The sequence below is a fragment of the Eublepharis macularius genome, chromosome 10 (genome assembly GCF_028583425.1).
Source record: "Eublepharis macularius isolate TG4126 chromosome 10, MPM_Emac_v1.0, whole genome shotgun sequence".
Classification (NCBI taxonomy): Eukaryota; Metazoa; Chordata; class Lepidosauria; order Squamata; family Eublepharidae; genus Eublepharis; species Eublepharis macularius.
Window position 1 is genome coordinate 89,833,463 of NC_072799.1, and position 25,293 is coordinate 89,858,755.

General features: G+C 41.4%; 1 protein-coding gene across 4 annotated transcripts in view; it reads left to right on the forward strand.

The window, feature by feature from the left end:
- FRYL (FRY like transcription coactivator) overlaps positions 1-25,293 on the forward strand; it is a 265,895-nt gene that overhangs the window by 203,180 nt on the left and 37,422 nt on the right. For all 4 annotated transcript variants that reach the window (XM_054990361.1, XM_054990362.1, XM_054990363.1 and 1 more), the window contains 12 exons: positions 1,678-1,879; positions 6,384-6,505; positions 6,823-7,013; positions 9,554-9,648; positions 10,605-11,212; positions 11,473-11,570; positions 16,013-16,183; positions 17,062-17,202; positions 20,582-20,779; positions 22,319-22,480; positions 22,651-22,725; positions 23,101-23,277. In XM_054990361.1, coding sequence (XP_054846336.1) covers positions 1,678-1,879; positions 6,384-6,505; positions 6,823-7,013; positions 9,554-9,648; positions 10,605-11,212; positions 11,473-11,570; positions 16,013-16,183; positions 17,062-17,202; positions 20,582-20,779; positions 22,319-22,480; positions 22,651-22,725; positions 23,101-23,277 — 2,240 coding nt within the window. The remainder of the gene's footprint in view (positions 1-1,677; positions 1,880-6,383; positions 6,506-6,822; positions 7,014-9,553; positions 9,649-10,604; positions 11,213-11,472; positions 11,571-16,012; positions 16,184-17,061; positions 17,203-20,581; positions 20,780-22,318; positions 22,481-22,650; positions 22,726-23,100; positions 23,278-25,293) is intronic.

A 25,293-nucleotide genomic window follows, 5' to 3' on the forward strand; every position in this document is an offset into this window, starting at 1 on the left:
CTATGAATCAGAATCCTGATTTTTCCAAGATTTTGGTATGGAAAACCTCCCTGTCCCACAGAGTTGTTTTTGTATGGGGCAAGAAGCAAAACACTCAACGCTGGATGTGAATCATCACCTCCAGAGTAGCAATGCCATCGCCAGCCTCTTGGACTAAACCTTGACTTGTGATCAAGAGGCAGATCTCATGTCCTACAAGGTTTAAACAAAACAGAAGTCAGCCCTGCCAGGTAGGATGCTTTGCAGATTGAATTCTACAAAACAATTACTTGGGTAACTATGGCAAATTGGCCAAGGTGCTGGATTCAGATTGAAGCTATATCAAGGTCTTATAGATGCTACTGGACTCTTGCTCTTTTCTAATGATTCGGATTGAAGTGTTGCAAACCCAAATAACTCCACAAAGATATAATTAATAGTTTTATTAAAAGAAGTGCAAGAAAATGCAAATGATAGAAATGTGCAAAACAGGAGAAGAAAATAATAACAAGCTAAATAACTAAGCTAACAAACACAGTAAAGACTTTGGGTCCTAAACCAGATGTTACCTTTCAGCTAGAGCACAAAAGTCCAAGTCCAAGTTTCAGAGTTCCAAGTCCAGAGAATAAAGGCAAGATGGAGCATAGTTACAGGCTTCCACCAGCAACCATCTCAACCAGAATAGCACCCAAGGACAAAGATCTGGTTCCTAGCCAGGATCTGATCCTCAGGAAGGATAAAACCAGAATATCAGGGTTCAGTATCAGAAGTCTGAACCAAAGTGTGAATAGGCCAAGAAACAGACTTGGCATGATCAAACAATCATCCGTGTCTTTACCATCATCCACAACTACACAATCATTAATAATCATCTAGATCCTACATAAAACCTAATCACATAATCCAAATCATGTATATAAAAAAAAGGTCAATTATATCATGTACCTGTATGAAACTTTCTTATGTATGTTCATAGTTTTTTCACTTCTATTCAAATATTTTCTATCTATTTTCATATCTAATAACAATTGTTCTTATTTATTAATCTTCACTTCAGCTATATAATCAAAAAATACTTTCCATTTTTCTTGAAATTCTGAAATTGGCCTGTTATGTATATAAGATGTTAATTTTGCCATTGTAGCATATTCTTATAGCTTGTTCATAGTCAGTTTCTTGACATCTGGTTCATGTGACTAGAAGCTGTATGCACATGAGAAATCTATGTGTTGCCAGTTCACACTAGTGGTGGTGACTGCACGTATCAGACGAATCATGGAGGATCCTGATATGCCTGGCTTGTGGGCTGCCGGTTCATGTGAATGGAATGGAACGTCTGTGGAAGGCTTTCAATTAAACTGCATGAATAAACAAATAGGAATGTGAATCGCTGTTTTGATACTATATGGAAATGTCCTTGATACTGCTTGTAATAATCTCACACTATGTAAACAGCCTTGAGTCTCAATGAGAAAGGCAGACTGTAAATAAATAAATAAATAAATGGCACTTCGATTAGAGTTCACTAGATGGCAGCATCCAACCTTACAACAGTTCTGTGTGGGGTAGTTGATCTCATAGAATAGTTTTAACATTAGCTTTTTATGTTAAATTATATTGACTATCTCGTCTTCATTTCCACATTTTGTAATTTTATAAGGTTTTATTTAATGTAAAATAATGTCTTTCTGCAACTAGGTGTTAATGATTTTATACCCGATCACCAGCCCTCCCCAATGACAGACTCAGGGCTCAGTTCAAGTTCTACCTCTTCTAGCATCAGCTTAGGAAATACCAGTGCTGCCATTTCTCATATGCATAGCACCATCCTCAATGAAGTTGACATTTCAGGAGAGCAAGATGAAAAAATGAAATCGCTTATGGAGTTTATTACGTCAAGGTAACATTTAAGTCTCAGTTACTTTTGTTTAATTGCATGAAAACAATGTTTTCAATAAACGCTCATTTGCAGTCTCTTGTATGAGAAATTACACAAGTGTGATAAAATTATGTGTTGGTGCCTACCATGGGCAAACCAGATGTAAATGGAAAAAAGCAAATGGCTATTCTCAATAACCTTTCCATAATTATTTCATTGTTGCATCCATCCCCAAATCAGCTATGTTTTCACTTTTGAACTCTAAATAGCTATAAGATTCTTTTTATTCATAGCTGTGAAAGTACTGTATGCAGTACTGAACAGCTGCCTGGTCCCATCTTGCCTCCTGGAGTTTAAGAGCTAATGTTATTCCAAAACCACTAAATATATTAATATTGACCTTCTATACATAAAGATCATCGTAATGCAGATTTATGCAAAACCCCTTCAGTATCCTTCTCCCTTTTGAATTTCTCATGCTGCCTTAGAAGTCTGTTTTTATTTGTTAAATCTCATAGCAGCATAAATGAGCTAGGTGCTGTTAAGAATAAACATGGCCCAGTTCCTGCCTAGGAGGCCATACACTTCAGTGTTGTTTTATAGTTGTAGGGAGGGCTCATTTCGAGGGGGAACACACCGGAACAGTGTTCTGGCAGTTCCCCGAAGTCAGGTGGCCCCGCCCACCGGACTTTAGTGCCGTTTAGGCCTCGATTGCGGCCCAAATGGCCTGAATCTGGGCCAAAATGGCACAGATTGGGTCGGTGCCGGGTGGGGGAACCATTCCCCGCCCGGCAACAACACGGTCCCGGCCATTTGGGCCCTGATCCAGGCTGAAACGGGCCCCAAATGGCCATTTTCGACTATTTTGGGCCCGTTTGGGCCCAGATCGGGGCCGAATGGGACTAGATCAAGTTGGTGTCAGGCAAGGGGAACCTTGTCTGCCTAGCAGCGACCTGGCCCCGGTCATTTCGGCCCCTATTCTGGCCCAAGTGGCATTTTTGGGCCCAGATCAGGGCCAAAACAGCCTAGATTGGGTCAGTGCCAGGCCAGAGAGGGTTCGCCCAGCTCCAACTCGATCCAGGCCGTTTTGGTCCTGATCTGGGCCTGAAAGGCCCAAAGCGGCAAATTTTGGCCATTTTGGGCCATTTTCTGCTGGGATTGGGACGGAAACGGCCAGGATTGGGTCGGTGCCGGGCGGAAGAAGCCTCTCCCTCACAGCACTGACCCAGTCCTGGCCATTTCAGCCCTGATCCGGGCTGAAACTGGCCCAAAATGGCCATTTCTGGCCATTTTGGCCCCATTCCCACTGAGATCGGGGCCAGAACAGCCGAGATCTCATCGGGCTGAGGTAGGGGAACCCTCCCCTGCCCGGCACTGACCTGGTCCTGGCTGTTTCGGCCCTGATCCAGGCCCAAATAGCCTTTTTTAGCCGTTTGGGGCACTTTTCGGCTGGGATCAGGACCAAAACTGCCAGGATTGGGTCGGTGCCTGGTGGGGGACCCTTCCCCTACCCAGCACTGACCCCCGTCTGGGCCGTTTTGGGCCCGATCCAGGCCAAAACATGCCCAAAATGGCCCTTTTGAGCCATTTGGGGCCTGTTTCAGCCTGGATTGGGGCCAAAAGAGCCCTGATCAGGCCACTGCCAGGTGGGGAAACACTCCCCCATCTGGCAGCAGCCAAATCCCGGCCATTTCGGCCCAATCAAGGGGTGTGGCATATACTAGTGAGTTATGCTAATGAGTTCCTGCAGCTCTTTTTCTACAAAATGACCCTGGTTGTAGGAACCATCTACATTGAACTCAGTAAATAAGTAGAGCCCTGTTGGATCGGTCCAGTTCATCTTTGTGGCTTCTGTGCAGTCCTAGTGCAATTCTAGTTCTGTGTTCTTATATACCTGAATGTGTCACTTTGGCAGTATGTTGTCTTAAGTTTATGTTTCATGCTTGATGGGATACCCAAATTTGTTTTCTTCTTTCCTAGACAGAGCATATGTGCACCATTCTCATACTTTCAGTGCTCTGTTCTTCCCAGGGCACTCTTGTGCTGCTGTGACTCTGAGATTTAGTGTCATGTCAGAGGCTGCCCCTGCAGTGTGGGGGCCTTACTGTGAGGGTGTGCCTCCAGGTGGCTCCTGGTCTTCTGCAAAATATTGCTACTATTTTCACCAAGGATACTAGACATATCTTACCTTTCTTTGACATTTTTATTGCAAATGCTATGTCATTGCAATACATTGCAATAATGTTTCATCAGCGAACTGGTGCCAGCTCCTAGATACTGTGATTGGAGGCATGGGCCATTTGGCCTTGCAACACCCATTTGTTTGCTCCTTTGCTGCCAGAGACCCCTGTCATTGGGGAATGCCCTTGCTAATCCGCTGGCAACCTAATCTGTTTTTATGTTTTATCCTCTGGCTGTTTTTTGCTGCGCAGATTGTTCTACTAGCAGCCCAAGGTTAGTTGATGGTGCATACTGTCTGTCCGTTCTTTAGCCCAATCATGCCTACCTCACTGTTTTCATTATTCTGGTGTGGATCTGCTATGTTTTCACTCCCACTAATGGCTTTGGCAGTTTTGATCAGCTCCTTTTCCTGCACTATAGCAGTAGTCTCCGTTTTTTTCTTTTTTCTTTTTGCCTTTCCATTACTAGGCATATTTATTTATTTCATTTCATTTTGAAAACAAGGGTTCCACTTTCCCTTCAAAACAAAGTCCAACGCAGCTCACGAAAAGCCTCTGTGTAGATGACTTTTTGAGATTCTGAAGGAAGCATAAATCTTTAAAAAGTCGCAGTTTTTTTCTGAGCGGCAACTGCTGCTCTTAGACTACCATATTTTGCATCTCTAGGTGGGTAAGCATCTCTACTGAGGCTGTAGCAGGACTTGGACCCTTCTTCTTGTGCTATTGATTATGTTTCGGGCTCAAACACTAAACTTTCCTCTTCCTTACTGGATCTCCAAAGACATTTAAAGCAGGCATGTAACTGCTTGTTAACTTTTTGTGCCTCCCTGGTGCTACATTTTTAGTGTGCAGCATTTCCACCTGTGGAATGAGGACATTGTGGCTTTCTAACCCTATTCCCCCCCCCAAAAAAAAATTCATAGAGTTTTACAATGTTAATGTCTCCAAGGCCCTGGACAGGATTCCCTATTAGGGTTTGGCTTTCAGCCCTCATTTCTCACAACACTCAAGCTCCAAGAAAGCCAGTATCTTCACACAGCCCTTACTTTGTAAGTTGGTAGTGGGTGTCACATTCCATGTTGTGCTGTTCAGTGCCCTTTATCTCGCACAACTCTCTCCACCAGAGTACTCTTTCCTTGCCACATTCCTGCTTGTACTTCAGCAGGGACGTTTGTAGCAGCCTCCCTGCTTTTTAAAAAGCATCTCAATGAGATGCTAAACCTCTGTTGGGAAGGCAGTCCTGCATAGTGTCTTACTTTGAAAGCTTCGCATTTGCCTCCCTCAGTAAGTAAGCTTGCTACTCCATGTGGAAGTGCACAGAAGCCATGAAGATGAAAACAGGGTTGCACTTCCCTGTACTGTTGTTCATTGAGTGGTCTTCTGTGCAGGTACACATCCCTCCCTCCTGCCCCACTGTGAACTCTCTGGAACCTTAGTTTCTGGAGGAACTTCAGCAGTGGCATGGAGAGAGCTAAGAGAATAGCACCCCTCCTCCTGGTCATGTGATGGCTTGGGGGGAAAGTGCCAAAGGGAGGAGGGGGCTCCTAGCCTTCTAGAAAGCTCCAGAAATTTTCTTTGTGGCTGGCCCATGCAACCACTTGATGAACAATAGTTACAGGCAAGTGCAATCTTGTTTTATCCCTCTAATCCAGCAGACTGCTTTGCTCATTGGTCAATTAATTGCCCCCAAAGGCCAGCAACAGAGCATGGAAGCCAAGCCCTGATGCTGCCTCCTGTCACTATAATTCCAAAAGGCTTTTTACTCAGATCAGAGGGAAGCATTATAGGGAAAGGTCTCAAATGCTTCGCTAATGAGTTAGGGACCATAGACTTCACCACTACGTTGCCTTGCATATTATTGGTTGCTCTTATACTACCTGTGCTTCATGTTTATCTAATGTCAGTCCTAGAATTGATTATGTTCTGTTTCAGCAATTCTTCAGCTCTGTACTGGATCCTTGCTAATGCTACGTCTTTGTAAAATCCTATGACATTGTTGTGGAAATGTCATGTCCTTGATGCTATATGGAAATGTTCCCGATACTGATTGTACTAATCTCATGCTATGTAATCCGCCTTGAGTCTCAGTGAGAAAGGCAGACTATAAATGACATACATACATACATAATATCAGATGTTTTCTGCCTTGCAATATGAAGGTTCCCTTTACTCATCATATCTATTAGCCATTGGAACTTTCTTCTATGACAGCATAGCTCTAAATAATAATGTGTGTTTCTTAATGCCTGAATAATAGGAGGGGGTCGATTTGGAAACCTTCAGTCTTATTGATGAATTCTCTTGAACTGTTCTGTGAAATGAGTTTTGGCCTTTGCTTCTCACAGGAAACGAGGACCGCTTTGGAACCACGAAGATGTTTCAGCAAAGAATCCAAGCATAAAGAGTGCTGAGCAGCTAACTGTGTTTCTAAAGCATGTTGTCTCTGCATTTAAACAGTCAAATTCAGGTATGTTTGGAACCTGTAATGTGCAGTGTAATTTCACTAAAATAAAATTCTTTGTACTATACATTTCTTCAACTAGAGTTCCTCCCTGTTTCCAAGATTGTTTTGTCCCAGCTACTATATTAGTTCACGTCAGAGATTTACACTAAAGGAGGGGGCGAAAGAATGAACATAAATGTCAAGTGCGCTTCTCGTAATTTCTGCTGAAATAAGAGTGTAATGTAATTATTAGCATATTATTGTTTAAAATCTTTAAAAACTTTTCTCAGTCCCAGTCCTCCCTCCGCCCCCAAGTATTCTGATCTCTCTTCTTGTTGCAGTTGGATTTCAGCTGGAGCACCAGCTCAGTGAAGTTGCTCTGCAAACTGCACTTTCTTGCTCTTCTCGACATTACGCTGGGAGGTCCTTTCAGATTTTCAGAGCACTTAAGCAACCTCTATCTGCAGCCACACTTTCTGACATTCTGTCTAGGCTTGTAGAAACTGTTGGCGATGCAGGAGAAGAAGCTCAGGTATTTACATTAAAAAAAAAATTACATTTCAGCATATCACCTGTTTCTCTTGTACACTTACAGATTAAAACCGTGTGTATTGTCTGTATGCAGTTTTAACTGAAGATTTCAGTATCAGAATGTTATTTTGGATGGATGGTATTGACCGTTGTACCACAGCCAGCAAATATTAATACATTCTTTTGGAATGGTTTCCATTTAGTCTTTTAGAAAGAAATGATGTAGCATAAGATTTGTTTATTGTCAGTCAACTGTGCATGTGCAGGCCTCCTGATATGTATATTTCTGTAGTTTTAAGACTGAAAAGAGGGTGCCTTTCCCTCCCAGAGCACCTACGTGGCTGTTTCCTGCCTAGAAAACAGCAAAAGCTCCAGTGTTCTGTTCCCAAGGGGGAACCGATCAAGAGTCTATAGATGATGCTTTACAGATCAGATGGTCTGGAACTCTTGCTTTACACCTTCCCACCCATACCTTTGATTTCCGTATGGTTAGCAAGATGCAGACTGAAGAAATCATGTTCATTGTAGGAGCACCTTTTTGGCCTTGTTAACTGTGGTTTCAGCTGTTGCTGCTTCTGGCCCAGAATTGGTCTCTCCATTTGCCAGTGGTTCCAGACCTTTTGCAGGATGGATGAACAAAATATCACAATATACTCAGATGCAGACTCTCAGTGTGGCTAGTCTTCTCTTAAGAACAGGCTTTCCCGATGGGGTAGCTGAAGTCATTCTAAATGCTAGAAAGCTAAACATCAGGTTGTCTCATACCAGGAAATGGGGAGAGATTCCCCACACTTGCCCCATTTCCTCAGTTCGTGCTAAACCTTAAGCAAGAAGGTTTATCCATTTCCTCTATTAGGGTTCATTTGGCTGCTATATCCACATTTCATATCTTGGCTGAAAAGAAAACACTTTCCTTCTCATTTCACCTCTAAAGTATTCTTCAAGGGCTTCAATAATATATTTCTACTGGTGAAACCAATAGTATCATGGTGGTCCCTGTCACTGTTACTATCCAAATTGATGACCAGATCCTTTGAGCCCGTTGCCACTTGCCCTCTGAAATTACTATCTGTAAAGATTGCATTTCTTTAGGTCATTACTTTGGCCAAGTGTGTAAGCAAGTTGGGTGCATTAAGAATGGACCCACCTTTCATTAAAGTACACCCAGAAAAGGTAGTACTTAGACCAAGCCTTCAACTTCTCCTTAAAGTAGTATATAAAAGTTGAGTCTCCCTGAACTCCTCACCAGATGATAGAATCTCCAGTTTACCCAGCCATTATTCCCTATGGGGAAAACTATTGGCAGTGGCGGCCAAGGGGGGTGGGGGGGAGGTGTCACTTTTCAAGAAAATAGATCCAGAGGAGTTAGCCGTGTTAGTCTGTAGTAGCAAAATCAAAAAGAGTCCAGTAGCACCTTTAAGACTAACCAATTTTATTGTAGCATAAGCTTTCGAGAATCAAGTTCTCTTCATCAGATGCCTGATCCGAACTGGTCAAATACAGAAGAGGAGGGGAGGGGAAAGAAGGGGACATATATCACAAGAGGACAGGATGCAATTAGTGTGAAGGCAATCAAAACATTCCTTTGCTTGTAAATGTAAACATCTCCTTTTGGTGTGGAGTCAGTTTGCCGTGTTCGTTTGCCGCAGTGAAAGTATCCAACTTGGCAGGAGTCAGAAAGGGCTAATGGGGAGAGGGAACAAGGAGGAATCACATCCATCAATCCCTTCTTCTGGTGCCTCTCTGGATTCAACGTAGTGCATCCATGTTCCTGAAACAACACCACTGAATATAACTGATAATTCATCTTTGCGGCTTTTATACAGTCCCACATTGGTACTGTGCCTGTGCAGGCCAGCCATGGAGAAGATTTCCAGAGCTTTCTAGAAGACTAGGAGTGCCCCCTCCTCCCTTTGGTACTTTCCTAGTAAAAATATCACATGACCAGGAGGAGGGGCGCTGTTCTCCCAGTTCTTTTTGCTGCCACAAGGAGACAATCTCCATTGCTGTTCTCTATTTTTCCCTTACCTCATCTTTGAGGCTGGGGAATCTTATTTCTCTTAAAAGTTTTTAACCATTAATAGTCATTCTACTGAAGAATAAAACTACATTTAAAGAAAAAAAGAAACATGGCGAACTGACAGGGGGCTAAATTAATTGCTCGTGGTTCTCAACTACCAGAGGGTGTCTTATCTACAAAATCAGTGGGACAGGTAAGTGGAACCCTGTTGTTTTCTTCATGTACAGATCAGAGAGTATAAGGTAGGAGCCTTCTGTACACCTTACATGGAGGGAAAATGGCCAAGCTCATTCAGGTTTGGCAACAAAACACTGGGGTGCTGGTTTATTTAACCCTTTGCTTCCAAGGCAGAAGTTTCCATATTTTGAAAAAACTGTGATATCTTAAAGGAAGAGGCATAAATTGTGGGTAGTGTAAATACTTTGTTTGTGGGGGCTGAAGCATGGCTTCCTTTCATGTGTGTTTCCTGTCCATTTTTTATGACATTTTAGATCTTGTTGACCAACTTTGTTTTCTCTTAGGGTTTTGTCATAGAACTACTTCTTACTTTGGAGTCAGCCATTGATACACTGGCAGACACCATGAAGCATTATGATCTTCTCACTGCACTTTCCCAGTAAGAACTGATCCTAGTTAACTGTACTCTCTATTCAAAATGATTTAAATGTCTGCCCTATTTCATTATATACAGGAGTTAGCATACTGTATAGAATCTGAAATCTACAGAATTTTGAGACACCATAATTTATTTTTAATGAATAGAGAAGGGATTGGACGGCTGCTGATGATACTAATTATTGTGACAGAGAACACTGTCACTTTTACAGAGAAAAGTTCAAAAATGAGCTTAAACTCAGGGAAAACTCTGTCTTCCATGTGGGTTTGAGCACTGAGTTTCTGTGTGTGTTTCACAGCTCCCTGCTGTTCATCCTCCGTTCCGCTGGCCAAAGTATTCTAAAGTAGTCAGAATAATTGAAAGAAAAGAGTCAGAGTAATTGATGCACATTAAACCCTGTTCTATAATTTCAGAATGTTGGATTTAAGCTTCCAGAGTGCATTCAACCATACCTGTACAGCTGATCCATGTCATGCCCAAATAATTCTCAAATAGATTCAAGATCCTCATGCGTGAAAAGAAGTGCTTCCCCTCACAAAAGGGGAGCAGAGGCATTGTTGCTTTTCCTGTCAAGCTGTAACGTGCCACATGCGCTGAGATCCTATTCCAGAGGATCACAGGACCTTTTGGAGCAGGATGTGAGTTAGCATTGTAAACTAGAGAAAAGACAAGAGACTTCCACTCAGGTATTAGGGATCTTGAGAGCCTACCTTTTGAGTAGACACGTTTCTAAAATAGCATTATTTGGCCTCAAAAAAAAGGTTTGCTCTGTGACAGGAAGCTTTGTGCCAGTGCTTAAAAAAAAGAGGGGAAGTTGAAGCACAGCTCATTAAGGTGTCAACATCCTGATATGTTGCTTGTTCATCTGAAATCAGAGGTGGTTTCTCGAAGTAACTTCTTTTCTTGTTCTGTCCCATGAATTCAGAATATAATTTTGTATTCTCTTTTCACTTCAGTGCTTCATACTACGATCCATTAATGGGAAACAAATATGCAGCTAACAGGAAAAGCACTGGACAGCTAAATCTAAGCACAAGTCCCATTAGCAGTGGAAACTTTTTAGGATACTACAGAAACACAAGAAGCAGTTCTTTGAAACTAAGTTTAATTGGTGATCGGAAGAATGACCGGCGGAGGAGCAACACACTGGATATCGTGGATGTACGAATAAATCATTCCAGCAGCTTAGCGAGGACTAGAAGCCTTTCCTCCCTGAGAGAGGGAGGAATGCATGATGTGCAGCCCACTACTGACCCTATGAACCTGATGGCCACCATCTTTTGGATTGCAGCATCTTTGCTAGAATCTGATTATGAGTATGAATACCTCCTGGCTCTAAGGCTGCTCAACAAACTTCTGGTTCATCTGCCTCTGGATAAATCTGAAAGTAGGGAAAAGATTGAAAAGATGCAGAGTAAATTAAAATGGAATAACTTTCCAGGCCTTCAGCAGTTGTTCCTGAAGGGCTTTACCTCAGTTTCAACGCAGGAAATGACAGTTCACTTACTAAGCAAACTCATCACAGTCTCCAAACATACACTGGTGGACCCTTCCCAGTTAGCAGGTATCCTTTTGGAATATACATAGCGATGCTGTACTGAATTGCAGAGTTTAAACTGATTTGAAAAATAGAGTTCTTACAACAGGTGTGGAAGAGAGAGCAGAAATATATTGAAGATTTGTAAGTGATGTCTTGATACAGTAGGACTCCTTAACAGAATACAGTCCCATTCTTCGTCATTTTAAATAACAATGCCCAGTAGCACTTAGAATTAAGTGGAGGTGTTTGTGTTGAGATAAATTCTGTATCTCTCTTCTGTGCAGGATTTCCTCTTAATATCTTATGTTTGTTGCCTCATCTAATACAACATTTTGATAACCCAACTCAGTTCTGCAAGGAAACAGCCGACAGGATAGCAAAGGTATGTAATATTTTAAACAAGCCAGCTATAATGAAAGCATTTGGAAACTGACTTTGCTTCCATAGCAAAGGCAAAGATAGAAACTTGATTAAACATCTCCAATATCAGTATCAGAGTCAGTCCAATAGATTGGCGGGATTATTCTTACTGCTGAGGAAAAGGAATTCAGTGGTTCAGGAGGCCTGGACTTGTTCAGTCAGAACTTTTCTATAATAGACTATTAGCTTTTTTCTCAAATCAGATACGTGGTTTAAAAAGCAAACCTATCCTTTCTTGTGATTAAAATTTAATTTTAAAATGCATTTATTGTTAGAAGCGATTCTTCAAGTATGTAGAACTGCCAATTACTTATAATTGCCTAAAGGAATGAGAGTACTAATGAGAAGCTACATGAAAAATATAGAACCAAATATAACTAAGTTTGCTTCCAAGGGGCATATTATTTTTCAGATTATCAAACTTGTAACTATATAGTGAATGTTAGTCAGACTTTCATGAAAAATCACAAAACCTCTTGAAGGAGAAACTATCTGACAAGAAATAAAATTGCTACAGACTTTTTGAAAAGCATAATTAAAGTGATTAACATTTTTGGGAGATGCACAGCAGTGCTTAACAATGTCACTCAAGTTACTGATCTGCAGAAGACTGTCAGCGTATTTGGGCTGGATCCCACAAATCTGATCTGCAGCTGCTGGTGCCTTCCTCCAAATTAAGGTAGGAAAGGCACCTTGCTGGTCTCGATTCGGAAATCCCAAATCAAAGCTTCCTGAAGCATTCAGGTTGATTCAGGAAGCTTCGGGCAAGGGCTGGCTTCAGTTGGCAGGCAGAGAAGATCCCCTCCTGTCTGCCAGCTGAAGTTTAAAGGGCCCTTTCCCTGCCGCTTACAAATGGCAGGGCCCTTTAAACCTATCAGCTGAAGTGTAAAGGGCCCTTTCCCTGCCACTTGCAAGCACTGGCCTCCACAGCGGTGGAGGTGGCGGCTCCAGCCTTCCCCACCACCCACCTGGCTGCTGCAGATCGCTGCAGGCCCCAGAGGCAGAGGCATGGAAGTGGCTCAAGCCTTCCCTGTGGCCCAGCTGGCTGTTGCACCTCCAGGGCCCCCAGCACCCAGGTGGCCAGCAGGGAAGGCCGGAGCTGCCTCCTCCGGCCCTTCCTGCCCATCAAAAGGCCTCTGTGGTGGCTGTTTGAGGGGCAGGAAGGGCCGGAGGAGTCAGCTCCGGCCTTCCCCGCTGGCCAACTGGCCACTGTGGGCCCTGGAGGTGGTGGCGCGGCAGCAGAGGAGCTGGCTCCAACCCTTCTCACCCCTCAAATGGCCGCCGCAGTGATGGAGAAGGCAGAAGGAGGCCCTTCTTGCCCCTCAAATGGCCGCCACAGCAGCCATTTGAGGGGCAGGCCTGCGCCACCATCTCTGCTGCTGCAACGGCCAGCTGGCCGGTGGAGAAGACCGGAGCTGCCTCCTCCGGCCCTTCCTGCTCCTCAAATGGCTGCTGTGGAGGCAGCTCCGGTTTTCTCCACTGGCCAGCTGGCCGCTGCAGCAGCAGAGAAGGTGGCGCAGGCCCCTCAGGAGCCAGCTCTCGGCTTCCCCACCACCCAGCTGGCCGCTGTGGTGGTGGCAGAGGAGGTGGTGCGGGCTCCGCCTCCGCCTCTCCCTGCCAGCCAGGTAAGTGAGGTGGGTGGGTTTGCCCCAGGGGGGTGAGGGGTGAGGTGGAGGTGGGGGGGTTGCTCCCCCTCACTTCAGTATGCTCCAAATCTTTACGGAGCATACTGAAGCAAGCTAAATACCAGAATCCCGAAGCAGCTTGCCGCTTTGGGGTTCTGGTAATTCTGGATTTTTTTTCCTGCTTTGGGTAAACCCAAAGCAGAAAACCCGAATTTTTGGGGAGTGCACACCCCTAATTAGAATAGATCCATGGGATGCAATCCATTGCTCTGTAGTCAAGTCAAGTCAAGTCAAGTTAGCCTTTATTGGCATATAGCAGCAATTCAAGTTATCCACTTACAAAAGGAAAGAACAAAGTTAAAAGATTGCTGTATTACAAATACAAAAATACATTTAGAGCATAACTCCGTGATATCCTTTGACGCATTGCTCTGTAGAAGAAAGAAAATCATTCATAGTTCATATCTGCCCTTCCTTCTTATCATGCAAATGATAAGGTGCCTGAGTCAAACTTCTTATTCATATAGAAGTCCAGGTATTTTTATTTCATTTATTTAAAACATTTGTATGCTGCATTTCCACCCCAAACAGGGTTCCCAAGGTGGTGAATGTTAAAACACTAACAAACAATTTAAAACAACATTTTAAAACAATTTAAATCCAAAACAACATTTAAAATAGTATTAAAACAATTCCATAAATACAGCCACAAACACACAACACAAATAACGGAGGAAAGCCAATAATAGTTATTCGGGTATGTCGAACAGAACAAAAAAGTCTTCACCTGCTGGTGAAATCCACAGTAAAAAGGGAGAGGCAAATCTTCCTGGAGAGAGAGTTCCAAAGTTTTGGTGCCATGACTGAGATGCCCTTTTATTGGGTTGTGCCACCTGTCTAGCTCATATTGCAGGGGCACCCAAAGCAGGGACTCTAAAGATAACCAAAGTGAATGGGTAGGTACATATGGGAGAAGGCGGTCCTTAAGATATGCTGGTCTTGTGGGACGTTGAAGTTCACTACCAACACCTTGAATTCGGTGCTGAAACAAATTGGGAGCCAGTGCAGATGGAACAAGACTGGAGTGATATGTTCCCTTTGATTTGTTTCTGTCAGCATTCTGGCTGAAATATTCTGTACCAACTGCAGCTTCCAGACATTCATCAAGGGCAGCTACACGTACAGCACATTGCAGTAGTCTAATCTAGATGTTACCAGGGTACATAGTACAGTCTCAAAATCTTTCTTGCCCAGGAAGGGCCACAACTGGCTCACCAGCCAAAGTTGGTGAAAGGCACCCCTGGCAACCACTGCCTCCCATTTATCCAGTTTGGTGTAGTGGTTATGAGTGGTAGGACTCTAATCTGGAGAACCAGATTTGCTTCCCAACTCCTCCACTTGAAGCCCTTGGGCCAGCCTCAGCTCTTTCTCGGCCCCACCCACCTCACAGGGTGACTGTTGTGAGGATAATAATAACACTTTATAAACCACTGTGAATGGAAGTTGTCCTGAAGAGCGGTATATTAATCGAATGTTGTTGTTGTTAGCCATTAAGAGACTTGGGTTCAGGAGTACCCCCAAGCTATGGCCGTGCTCTTTTAGGGAAAGTGAAACTCTGCCTAGAACAGGAAATAACCCATTTCCTGGGTCAGAACCTCCTCCAACCAGTAGCACCTCCATCTTGTCCCAAAACTGCCTCCAAGCATCTGTTTACACTTTCCACAATCTCCCTGTTATCTTCTGGTAGCACAAGATAGAGCTGAGTGTCATCCACATATTGGTGGCAATTCATCTCAAGCCTCCGGGTGACCTCTCCCAACAGCTGTACATAGAGGTTGGAAAGCAAGATGGAATCTTAAGGGTACCCTGTAGGCAAGAGGCCAAGGGGCAGAGCAGCAGTCCCTCCGCACCACGTTCTTAAAACTACCCTCAAGGTAGGACTGGAACCACTGCAGAGCAGAGCCTTCCAGTCCCAAAAGGCGGTCCAGAAGGACACCATGATTAATGGTATCAAAAGACAGGAGACGTCCAGGAGAATTAACAGTGTCACACTCCCCCCACCCCCGTCCGTCCGTCTCCTAGCACATGTCATTCACCAGGGTGACCAACTCTGTTTCAGTTCTATAGCCAGGCCTAAAACCAGATCGGAATGGATCCAAATAATCAGCTTCATTCAGGAATCCCTGGAGCTGGCCAACTGACAGCTACCACTCATTCAGTCATCTTGCTCAAGAGTAGCACATTTGAGATTGGATAGTAGTTATTTAAATCTCCTTTAGGTTTCTTTAGGAATGGATGCACCCCCCACCTGCTTCAAGACAGGAATGACCTCTCCCTCTCTTGGGGAGGCGTGTGCTGTCTGCCAGACCCAGTCCACCAGCACCATTTCTTCCTGTTTTGGATATATAAATTAACAAATGGTTCATTGACATGTAATGTTGGTCTTGTGCCTTTTATCATTCATTCAGTGGGAGGAGGGCACATCGGGTGAATGTTTAAAATACAGTTCAGTCACCATTCTACTTGGTATGACCATTAAGGATTTGACTGTTGTCTTTTATTATGCAAACTCTTGCTGATCCCTGTGAGACATTTCTCTTGCTAGGCATCTCATCAGATGTAAACTTGGGAGAAGCCTTTTAAACTTGCTTTTCTAATCGTTTTACTGTATAGCAGAATCCTGTAGATTTTTATAATAATATCTTCAGTTTTACTAATTTTATCAATGTTATGACTGTACTTAGATATTCAGATAACGGTTTCTTGTTGTGTTTTATAGGTTTGTGCAGAAGATAAGTCACCAACCCTTGCTAATCTGGCTCATATGATGAGTTTATACAGTACACACAGCTATTCCAGGGACTGCTCCAACTGGATTAATGTAGTGTGTAGATATTTGCATGACTCCTTCTCAGAAACAACTTTTAATCTTGTAACATACCTTGCAGAGGTAATGAAACTATATATACTTTAAGAGCATCTCGTTATAGCTAACATTTTCCACTTCAAAATAAAGCTGAGCATTCTGCCTGTTATCATCAAAGTATATGTAAATGTTGCTAAAAGAGATTTTCTTCAAGGGTAACAGATATGTGTTCTTCCCCCAATCCTTTCCCCTCCTCTGCACATTCTCTCCCCACCCCCCCAGGGTTGCCAGCTCCAAATTGGGAAATGCCTGGAGATCTTGTGGGTGAAACCTAGAGAAGGTGGGGTTTGGGGAAGGAAAGGACCTTGGCCTGGCATAATTCCATACAGTCCACCCCCCAAAGTAGCCATTTTCTCCAGGTGAACTGATCTCTGTGGCCTGGAGACCAGTTGTAATTCCGGGAGATCTCCAGCCACTACGTGGAGGCTGGCAATCCCACCCCCACTTTTCCAGGGGATCCTTTTCCTCTCTTCCATAGATGGAGTAAATATTCTGTGATCATCCTTTTCTGTTCCTGCTTCTGAAAACTTGTTTAACATAAATTGAGCTGAATGGTCTTGTGAAGGTTCCAAATCCTCGCTTCTGGTGGATCTTTTCCCAGAAGGATCTGTGTGCTCTGGAGACAATCTCAAGCACACAAATCTCACTGTGGGTGAAGTCCAGGACTTTCCACTTCAGCTATTACATTGGAAGCGGTCAGAAACGCTTGAAGAATATGGGGTTTGTATATATAGTTTTGTTCAATTGCTTTTTGTTTCCAAATTGATGTTTTTATTATTTATTTTTTACAACACAACTTGCATTTTATGAAAATGGTCACATCAAAACTATTTGATATTTAATACTTATATTTTGGGTTTTGTAGATAGTGGATTATATGCATTTCATATATTTATTTTCAGCTGTTAGAGAAAGGGTTATCCAGCATGCAGCAGTCTTTACTGCAGATAATTTACAGCCTTTTGAGTCACATTGACTTGCCTGCAACACCGGTGAAGCAGTTCAATCTGGAAATCATAAAGGTCATTGGGAAATATGTTCAGGTAGGTATGCTGAAGTATATAACCTAAAAACATTTAACTATATTTTCACTGAGAAGCAGCAATGATATTTAAACTTATTCAGATGAACAATGTGGAACAGAATCCTATAGTATGGTTTATAATGATCTTTCCTTTGTATGTCTATTTGGTAACTTCTGCAAACCTTCTCATGTAATATTAATATTACATGTATGCATCTTATAATACCTGGGCCAGGTCTGTACATCTGGCAACTCTCATTTGTACAAGGTTTCATCACAGCTTTTCAAAAGAAATATGCTTTGACTAAAATTTTGCGTCATTTAAGCTCACTTCGCATTTGAAATATTTGCTGCTTTCTGCCATTTCTCCTATGAGTATAGACACATAATACTAGAGATCTTGTGATTAATCTGAGTGCCTTGCTCTGTATGACAGCACAGATATTCATATAATGCCCCTGGTAATGCATTCACTGTTTTATGTTTAGGAGATTGGCTTTTAACAGAGATCATTGAAAATATAATTCCTGGAAGATGTTTAGGCTTTTTGCAAAAGGGTTTTCAGAATGCCTGGAGCATGCTACCAAATAATTGATTTTTATTCTTTACCTTTGAACTACAGTACAACTAAATGGGCTTAATCCTAATTAACCAGAAAAATATGTCAGGGTCCATCATCATGCATTTTTGCAGTTGATAGATAGGCACTTAAGTTGTTGTCTTGTCAGGAGACATTAAGCAAAGTAACTGATCAAATGTAGCCATTTGTTCTTTTCACCCCTGATCCTTATAATGGGAGCTTTGAGGACTTTTGCTTCATTGGTTGTATTTTAATTAATACTGTAACTACATAAAGCTTGTAATTTTCATATTGATTAATAAGTGAAAAATGAGAGTTGAATAAATACAGATAAAACTGTTAGGATGTCTTTTCTTCTTGGTAAAAAGAAGCAAAAATACTTAATGTCAGTGATGAAAAATATTAATTTCATAGATAATATTGAATATTATGGAAAACTGAATATTGAGTTTACCTTGGGTTTTTTTTTTACCATAGCAAGGCATGCTGTGATAAAAGGGTCTTGTTAACTATCATTTTTTACCTGAGGTCAAAGACTTTGCAATCAAGTAGAATTCTAAACTCTTCCATCAACTTGTAAACAATCCCTGCTGTGTTTGTTTCCTCCTTCCCTTGCTGTTTGAATTTTTTTTTGCTCTCCGCCCTCTTCACTGACCTCTATGGATATATTTGCTCTTTTGAATCTTGTCACAATGAAATTAAAGAGAATGCACTTAGCCCAGACTCTTCCTGTTGTGTTCTGTTGTCTTGATTACTCTGAGAGAAACTTGTTTGACCCCCCACATGGAACTACGTGTGCATTTTAAAACCACACTAGATAAACTAAAGTGGCTGTTTAGGCAAAAATCCATTTACTTCAATTGTGAGCTTACTGTAAAAATAAAACTCACAAATTGGAGGTTTTTAAAATTATTGTAGTAAACTTGCGTGATTTTTGACACAGCAGCATAAGGAACAGTAAATTAGAAACACTCATTTAGACACTGTTTTCTTCCTTCAAAGTTCATTATTACAGAATTTATATTAATACACTGGTTTGGAACCCAAGGTGCACTTTGTGCATGTGGACTTACCCCTCATATTGCAGCATTGCACAAGAAAAGTGATACTAACTTCATAGATACTCTGCTTGTGCAAGAGTTTGCGTTATCACTTACAGAAACATCAGAGCTTGTGTAAGACTTTCATATCCCACCAATTTCTTGAGTAATTTTCCATAAAAACACTATAAAGTGGTATAGCTGCATCAGTAGCTGTTGAAATAAGATAAAACACAGGTCCAGTGTCACCTTAAAGTATAACATTTATTTCAGCATGAGCTTTCATGATTTAGAGCTCCCTTCAGAACAAAGAAGTGAACTCTGACTCACAAAAGTTCATGCTGAAATAAATATTAGCCTTTAAGTTGCCACTGAACTTATGTTTTAGATTTTGGTAGCCATATATATAGTTTTAGAAGGCACACAAACAAGGAAATCTAGTAAAGATCTTTATAGTTGGACAGATTAATATGGCAGCTGGCATATTCTTAAATTTGGTGTAGTGGTTAAGAGTGCGGGACTCTAATATGGAGAGCCGGGTTTGATTCCCCACTCCTCCACTTGAAGCCAGCTGGGTGACCTTGGGTCAGTCACAGCTCTCTGGAGCTCTCTCAGCCCCACCCACCTCACAGGGTGTGTGTTTGTGGGAATAATAACAACATACTTTGTAAACCGCTCTGAGTGGTCATTAAGTTGTCCTGAAGGGTGGTATATAAATCGAATGTTGTTGTTGTTAAGATATCCTAGCTGGCATATTCCTAAGATACCCTAGCCTCAGTCTGTTTAGGACTTAATATGTAAGAAGCAGAATTTTGAATTGTGCTCAGAAATATTTTGGCAGCTAGTAACATTCCTTATAAACTGGTGAGAGTATTCCAAAGGATCGGTACCAGTTAGCAATCTCACAGTTGCATTTTGAACAGTCTTCAGAGGCAGTCTCATAGAATTTATTTATTAAAGTATTTATACCTTTCCTCTCTACATAGTTCACAGAGGCTTACAAATTGATTTTTTAAAATTTCCAAATTAAGACTAAGATAAAATCTCTCCCTGGCCTTCCCCCTTAAGAGATGCTTGTGCTTCATACCCCCTCAAAAGCCCTAGCAAATAAGCAAGCCTTGCAGTGCCTTCTGAATATCTCTAAGGAGGGGTCCTCCCTCGCCTCCGCAGGAAGCCCATTCCACAGAACGTGGCCCATGATGGAAAACGCCTGGGCTGTGGTCGAGGCTAGATGTGCCGACCAACAAACGGCGTATAAAAGGCATTGCTGTAATTTAATTGGGATGTGATCAGAGCATGGATGACTTTAGCTAGATCTTGCTTTTCCAGGGAGCAATGCAGCTGACAAGACGAACCAAAGCGGGTTAAAGATGCAGCATGCCAGAGATGCAACTTTTCAGAAAAAGATTTAATGTCATCCATTACCAGCAAATTAACTCCTTTTTAGGGGCAGTGTAACCCCATATAGCAGAAGCAGATACCTCAATTTCTGGTTGCTAGATTATATTATTATTATCTTGTCTGCTTTGATGTTCAGTTTATTGGACTTAATTCAGTACTTTACTGCTTCTGAATACCAATTTTTTGTTGTTAGAACTGTGTGAAGTTTTCTGCAAACATTTCTTGTACAGTGTTAGCAACATTTTTTTAAAATTTAAAATGGCTAATGGTCATATTTTAAGGTGGAAATACTTTTGCGGTTGTTCAGTTATAATTACTTTCTTATTGCTCTCTTTTTAGTAGTTTTAACTATATCATGCCTGTCCTTCCCCCATTAGAGTCCATACTGGAAGGAAGCCCTTAATATTTTGAAATTGGTGGTCTCTCGATCAGCAAGTCTTGTTGTACCTAATGACATTCCGAAGTCCTATGGTGGTGATATAAGCTCTCCTGAAATTTCATTCACAAAAATTTTTAATAATGTTTCGAAAGAGCTCCCTGGGAAAACCTTAGATTTTCATTTTGACATATCAGAGGTAAGTATATTGTAATACAAGTAAAACATTTTCTGTGCTGAAACTGAATGATGGGATGCATTTTGGAAGATCAAAACAAATGTGACTGAACTCCCCTGTAGTTTGCTTGGCTCAGAAGTAAGTGTGGGTAAATCTGAACTGTGTATTTAGCCAATCAAACATGATGTATGACAATGGCTGGGATCCAAAGAACTACTTTAAGATACCCCAAGGGTTTTAATATATGCTATGAAATCTTTTATTTTTGTGTTCATTTCAGATAATGAAATGAGGGTTTGCTGCTCAATGTGCCCTCTGTTTCAGGAGTGTATGGCAGGGGGGGGGCATACCAAAAACAGTAGCCTAAGGCCCTTCGGGGCATGTAGAAACAGTTTTGTGGGGGTTTTGGCTCCAAGGCAAAGTCTAGTAAAGCTGAAGTGAGTGGGGGGAGGAGACTTGAAGGAGCTGTTTATATATAAGCCTCCAATCTCCATTCATAGCTATCCACACAGATCAATAACGGAGCTGCTGTTACACTCCCTTGGAAGGCAGACTTTTGCATTATTTTTGCTTAACCTTTGCATTTACTGCTTCAGTGATTAATGAATCATTTTATCTCATATAAAATTGTTAAAAGATGTTTTCTCCTGAATATTAAAGTTGCCCTCCAACACTACCCCATATTCCTCCTGCTGTTGAACAGCCTCTGTGTGTGTTATGTGCTGTGAGCACTTATGGTGAGCCTATGAATTAACAACCTCCAGAACAGCCTATCATTAACAGCCTTGCTCAGATCTTGCAGACTGAAGGCTGTGATTTCCTTTATTGAGTCAAGCCATTTCATTGTGTGACTTCCTCTTTTCCTCCTGCCTTCCACCTTTCCTAGCCCTATTGTCTTTTCCAATGAGCCTTGTCTTCTCATTATGTGACCAAAGAAAGACAGCCTTAGTTTCATCATTTTAGCTTCTAGGGAGAATTTAGACTTGATTTAATCTAGAACCTCCCCTGTTTGTCTTTTTAACGCTATATGGTATCCATAAAACTATCCTCTCACATTTCAGATGAATCCAGTTTCTTCCTGTCAGCTTTCTTCATTGTCCAACTTTCATATCCATATGTAGTAATGAGGAATATCCTCATTACTACATAAGGATGTGAAAGTTGGACAATGAATCATCCATCTTGGGCCCCAGCAACACATCCTTATTCTTAAAGATCTTTTCTAGTTCCTTCATGGCTCCAAGTCTCAATCTCTTTCTGATTTCTTGGTTGCAGTCTCTGGTTTGGTTGATTATTGAGCAAGCCAAAGAATAGAAAATCTTTAACAATTTCAGTATCTTCATGGCCAGCTTAAAATTGTGTAATTCCTCAGTAGTCATTACTTTAGTCTTCTTGATGTTCAGCTGTACTTTCTCCCTTAACCTTCATCAGTAGTTGTTTCAGGTCTTAACTCTTTTCTGCCGGTACTGCCTACTGATTAATAAAACCCATCATTGTGATAGCTCTGGGGTTGATATGCTTAAATGAAGTATTTGAAATTTAAGCTTCTTTCTTTTGTAGACACCAATTATTGGGAATAAGTATGGTGATCAGCACAGCGCAGCTGGCAGAAACGGGAAGCCAAAAGTCATTGCTGTCACTAGGAGTACTTCCTCAACATCCTCAGGATCCAATTCTAATGCCTTGGTGCCCGTCAGTTGGAAAAGGCCGCAGTTATCTCAGGTGCGTTAGCTGTAAAGTAACATTACTTCCCTTATGTCTTGTAACAAAATTAGCATGAACTGGTAACAACAAATATGACTTACAGGTTGGGGAGTATTAACTATTGGCAAAATGAAAGATGTAGCGATAATCAAAAGGATTGTCTCTTAATGTTATGATTTTTTTTTCAGAGAAGAACTAGAGAAAAGCTAATGAATGTACTTTCTCTGTGTGGTCCAGAATCGGGTCTTCCTAAGAATCCGTCTGTAAGTATTTGTAGATTCCAACAGAAAATGTGGTGTTCAGAAGTAACATTGTTTGAAGACCGCCAGTGATAGTTGTTTATCCTCTGTTTATGACCTGGCTGTTTAGGAACTAGATTTTTTGTGGGATAAAATGAATTGTTCACCATCTTGTGGTGAATAGCGTAGGTCAAGGCTGCTGCAGTACTGCCAGTCCTTTAGAGACAGACGATTAATTTTATTTATTTATTTATTTATTTATTTTATCGTATTTATATTCCGCCCTCCCCGCAAGCAGGCTCAGGGCGGATAACAACAGTGAAACATTTAAATACGATTATACTTCTCAATTATTTGGTTAAAAACAATATTTTTATGTGTTATTTTCCTCCATTCTAGGTTGTATTTTCCTCTAATGAAGACTTGGAAGTTGGAGACCAGCAAATTACTCTTATTTCAGCAACTGAGGAAGTAATTCAGGAGGAAGAAGTGGCTGTGGAAGATAATGCAAGTGAACAACAGTTTGGAGTTTTTAAAGACTTTGACTTTTTAGATGTCGAGCTGGAAGATGCAGAGGTAAGTCTCTGTGTTTGTAATTATGTTTATGGCTTATTTTTTTCCCCACAAGGCTATCCTTTGAGAGAGGAAAAGTTTTGGGAACTCATTCATTTCCTTTGGATATTGGCCTTTATTGTACTATTGAAGTCTTTGTTTAATCCATCAAAAGCCACTGTTTAGCCAAACCAAGATGTCCTCCTCAGAGGAGTGCAACTCATCACAGATTTCATATAGAGATTCTTTCTGAAATACATGGACAGAAGATGAGTCTCTATTTCTTCTTTCGATCAAGTACTAGTGAGGAAATATTTGCTTTTTATCAATTCCATACTGCATCTTACAGGTGAAGGAGTATAACTTCAGTATTTTGTAGTTTGGGAGTGCTGTAGAAAACATGTAGAAAGCATGGCCAATGAGATTTTATATATAGCATGAAGTATATCCTTTGGTACCAGAATGTTGCCATCAAACACTGTGCATCACTCTTAAGATTGAACATTTTAAATGAAAAAGCAGTGGAGTTCTTCACAATTCTGTAATCTTGGTGCAAAGTTTATGTTGAAATTGCTTTCACCTTTAGCCATGCCCATTGTATCTGATTTCATGGTGCATTTGTCATCTTTATCTGCATTTTTCTATTTAAAGCAATATAATAACTTGCAGTATACAGGATATCATTGCAGTGCATGGAAATCATGACTAGAGATCAATGCTGTGTTATACTGTATATGTCACATTTCCTTTGGAAACTTAATTGGACCAACATAAACACCAAAGGGAAGTAGAATCATTTCTCTTAAAATGTTACTGTATTCTGCATAACATCTCAAGCGTGTGCGAGAATAAACATATTGGCTCATAGGGTCTGCTCAGCAAGTCTGAAGCCTTCCTCCAGCCTAAGATTCATTCCTCTGGCAGAACAGCCTCTTAAGTTGGAGGAAGCCTCCTTAGGTTGGAGCAGAAGGCTTCAGACTTAGCTCAGCGGAGAGGCAGGATGCAGCCTGTTACGGCCATCTTATGAGATTAGGGACAAAGCATTGCATATTGCACAGGGTTTCTGGTAAACATCTGCCAGCCATACTACAATTTTAAGTCGTAAGTGTGCTGTAAATCACTTTCCTTTTAGAAACATAACTTCGGGAAGGGTTTTTAGGCATGGGTACTGTGGGGTTCCAGCACCATTTGGCAGTACCTGTGGTTTTGCTGCAGGTAACTACAAGCCCTGGTGCCATACTATCTTGGTCCTCAATTGCTGACTAGTTGCAGTTTTTCCTCAGCTATGTTTATAATTGGGGACATAGCAGTCTTGCCAAGAAGGTAGCAGTAGGAGAGAACAAGACTCTTTCAAGCCTTTGCCCTTGCCTCCACTGTTGTATGCTTGCCTGTCTTCTCTCGCTTAACTCCAGGACAAACCATGGCAACTCATTCATAGACAAGCCCAGACCCAGTAACACTCTGTCTTGCAGCACTGGATGGGTAGAAGTTCCTTCACCCCTTTATTAGGTGCTGGGCTGAATTTAACTGTAGGCAGTCTAACTAGGCACTTCACAGTCTTTGAAAGGGAATACAGTAAAGGGGAGAGAATCCTTAAAAGTTATCAAAAAGCATTTTTCATCATTAAGTCAACCAAAGTCGATTTTTAGAGGATATCTGTAAACATGAGATAATCATAAGGTTGGCCAGCTTAAACACTTACTTATGCTTTCCTGCACTGTAAATAGAATTATGCCTTGTATGTTTTATCAAATAAATGATAATGATAATGGTGAATAAAGTCAGTTTAAGACTTCATTTGTCATGTTCTCAAGCAGTTCGCTGAATGGTTTGATTTAATACATGTTACACTGAAAAAATGTGCCATAGCCATTTTGTTTTAAGTGTTTGTCTCATAATGGGTTTTTCAATTCTGCAAAAACATGGAGAAACTTAAGATTTAGTCCTTTTTTGGCAAAAGCTTTTCCAGAGCTTGAAACAGTCTTTTACTGTTGGCAGGCATACATAATAGAAAATGCTCCCCATTATAAAGTATCTTTA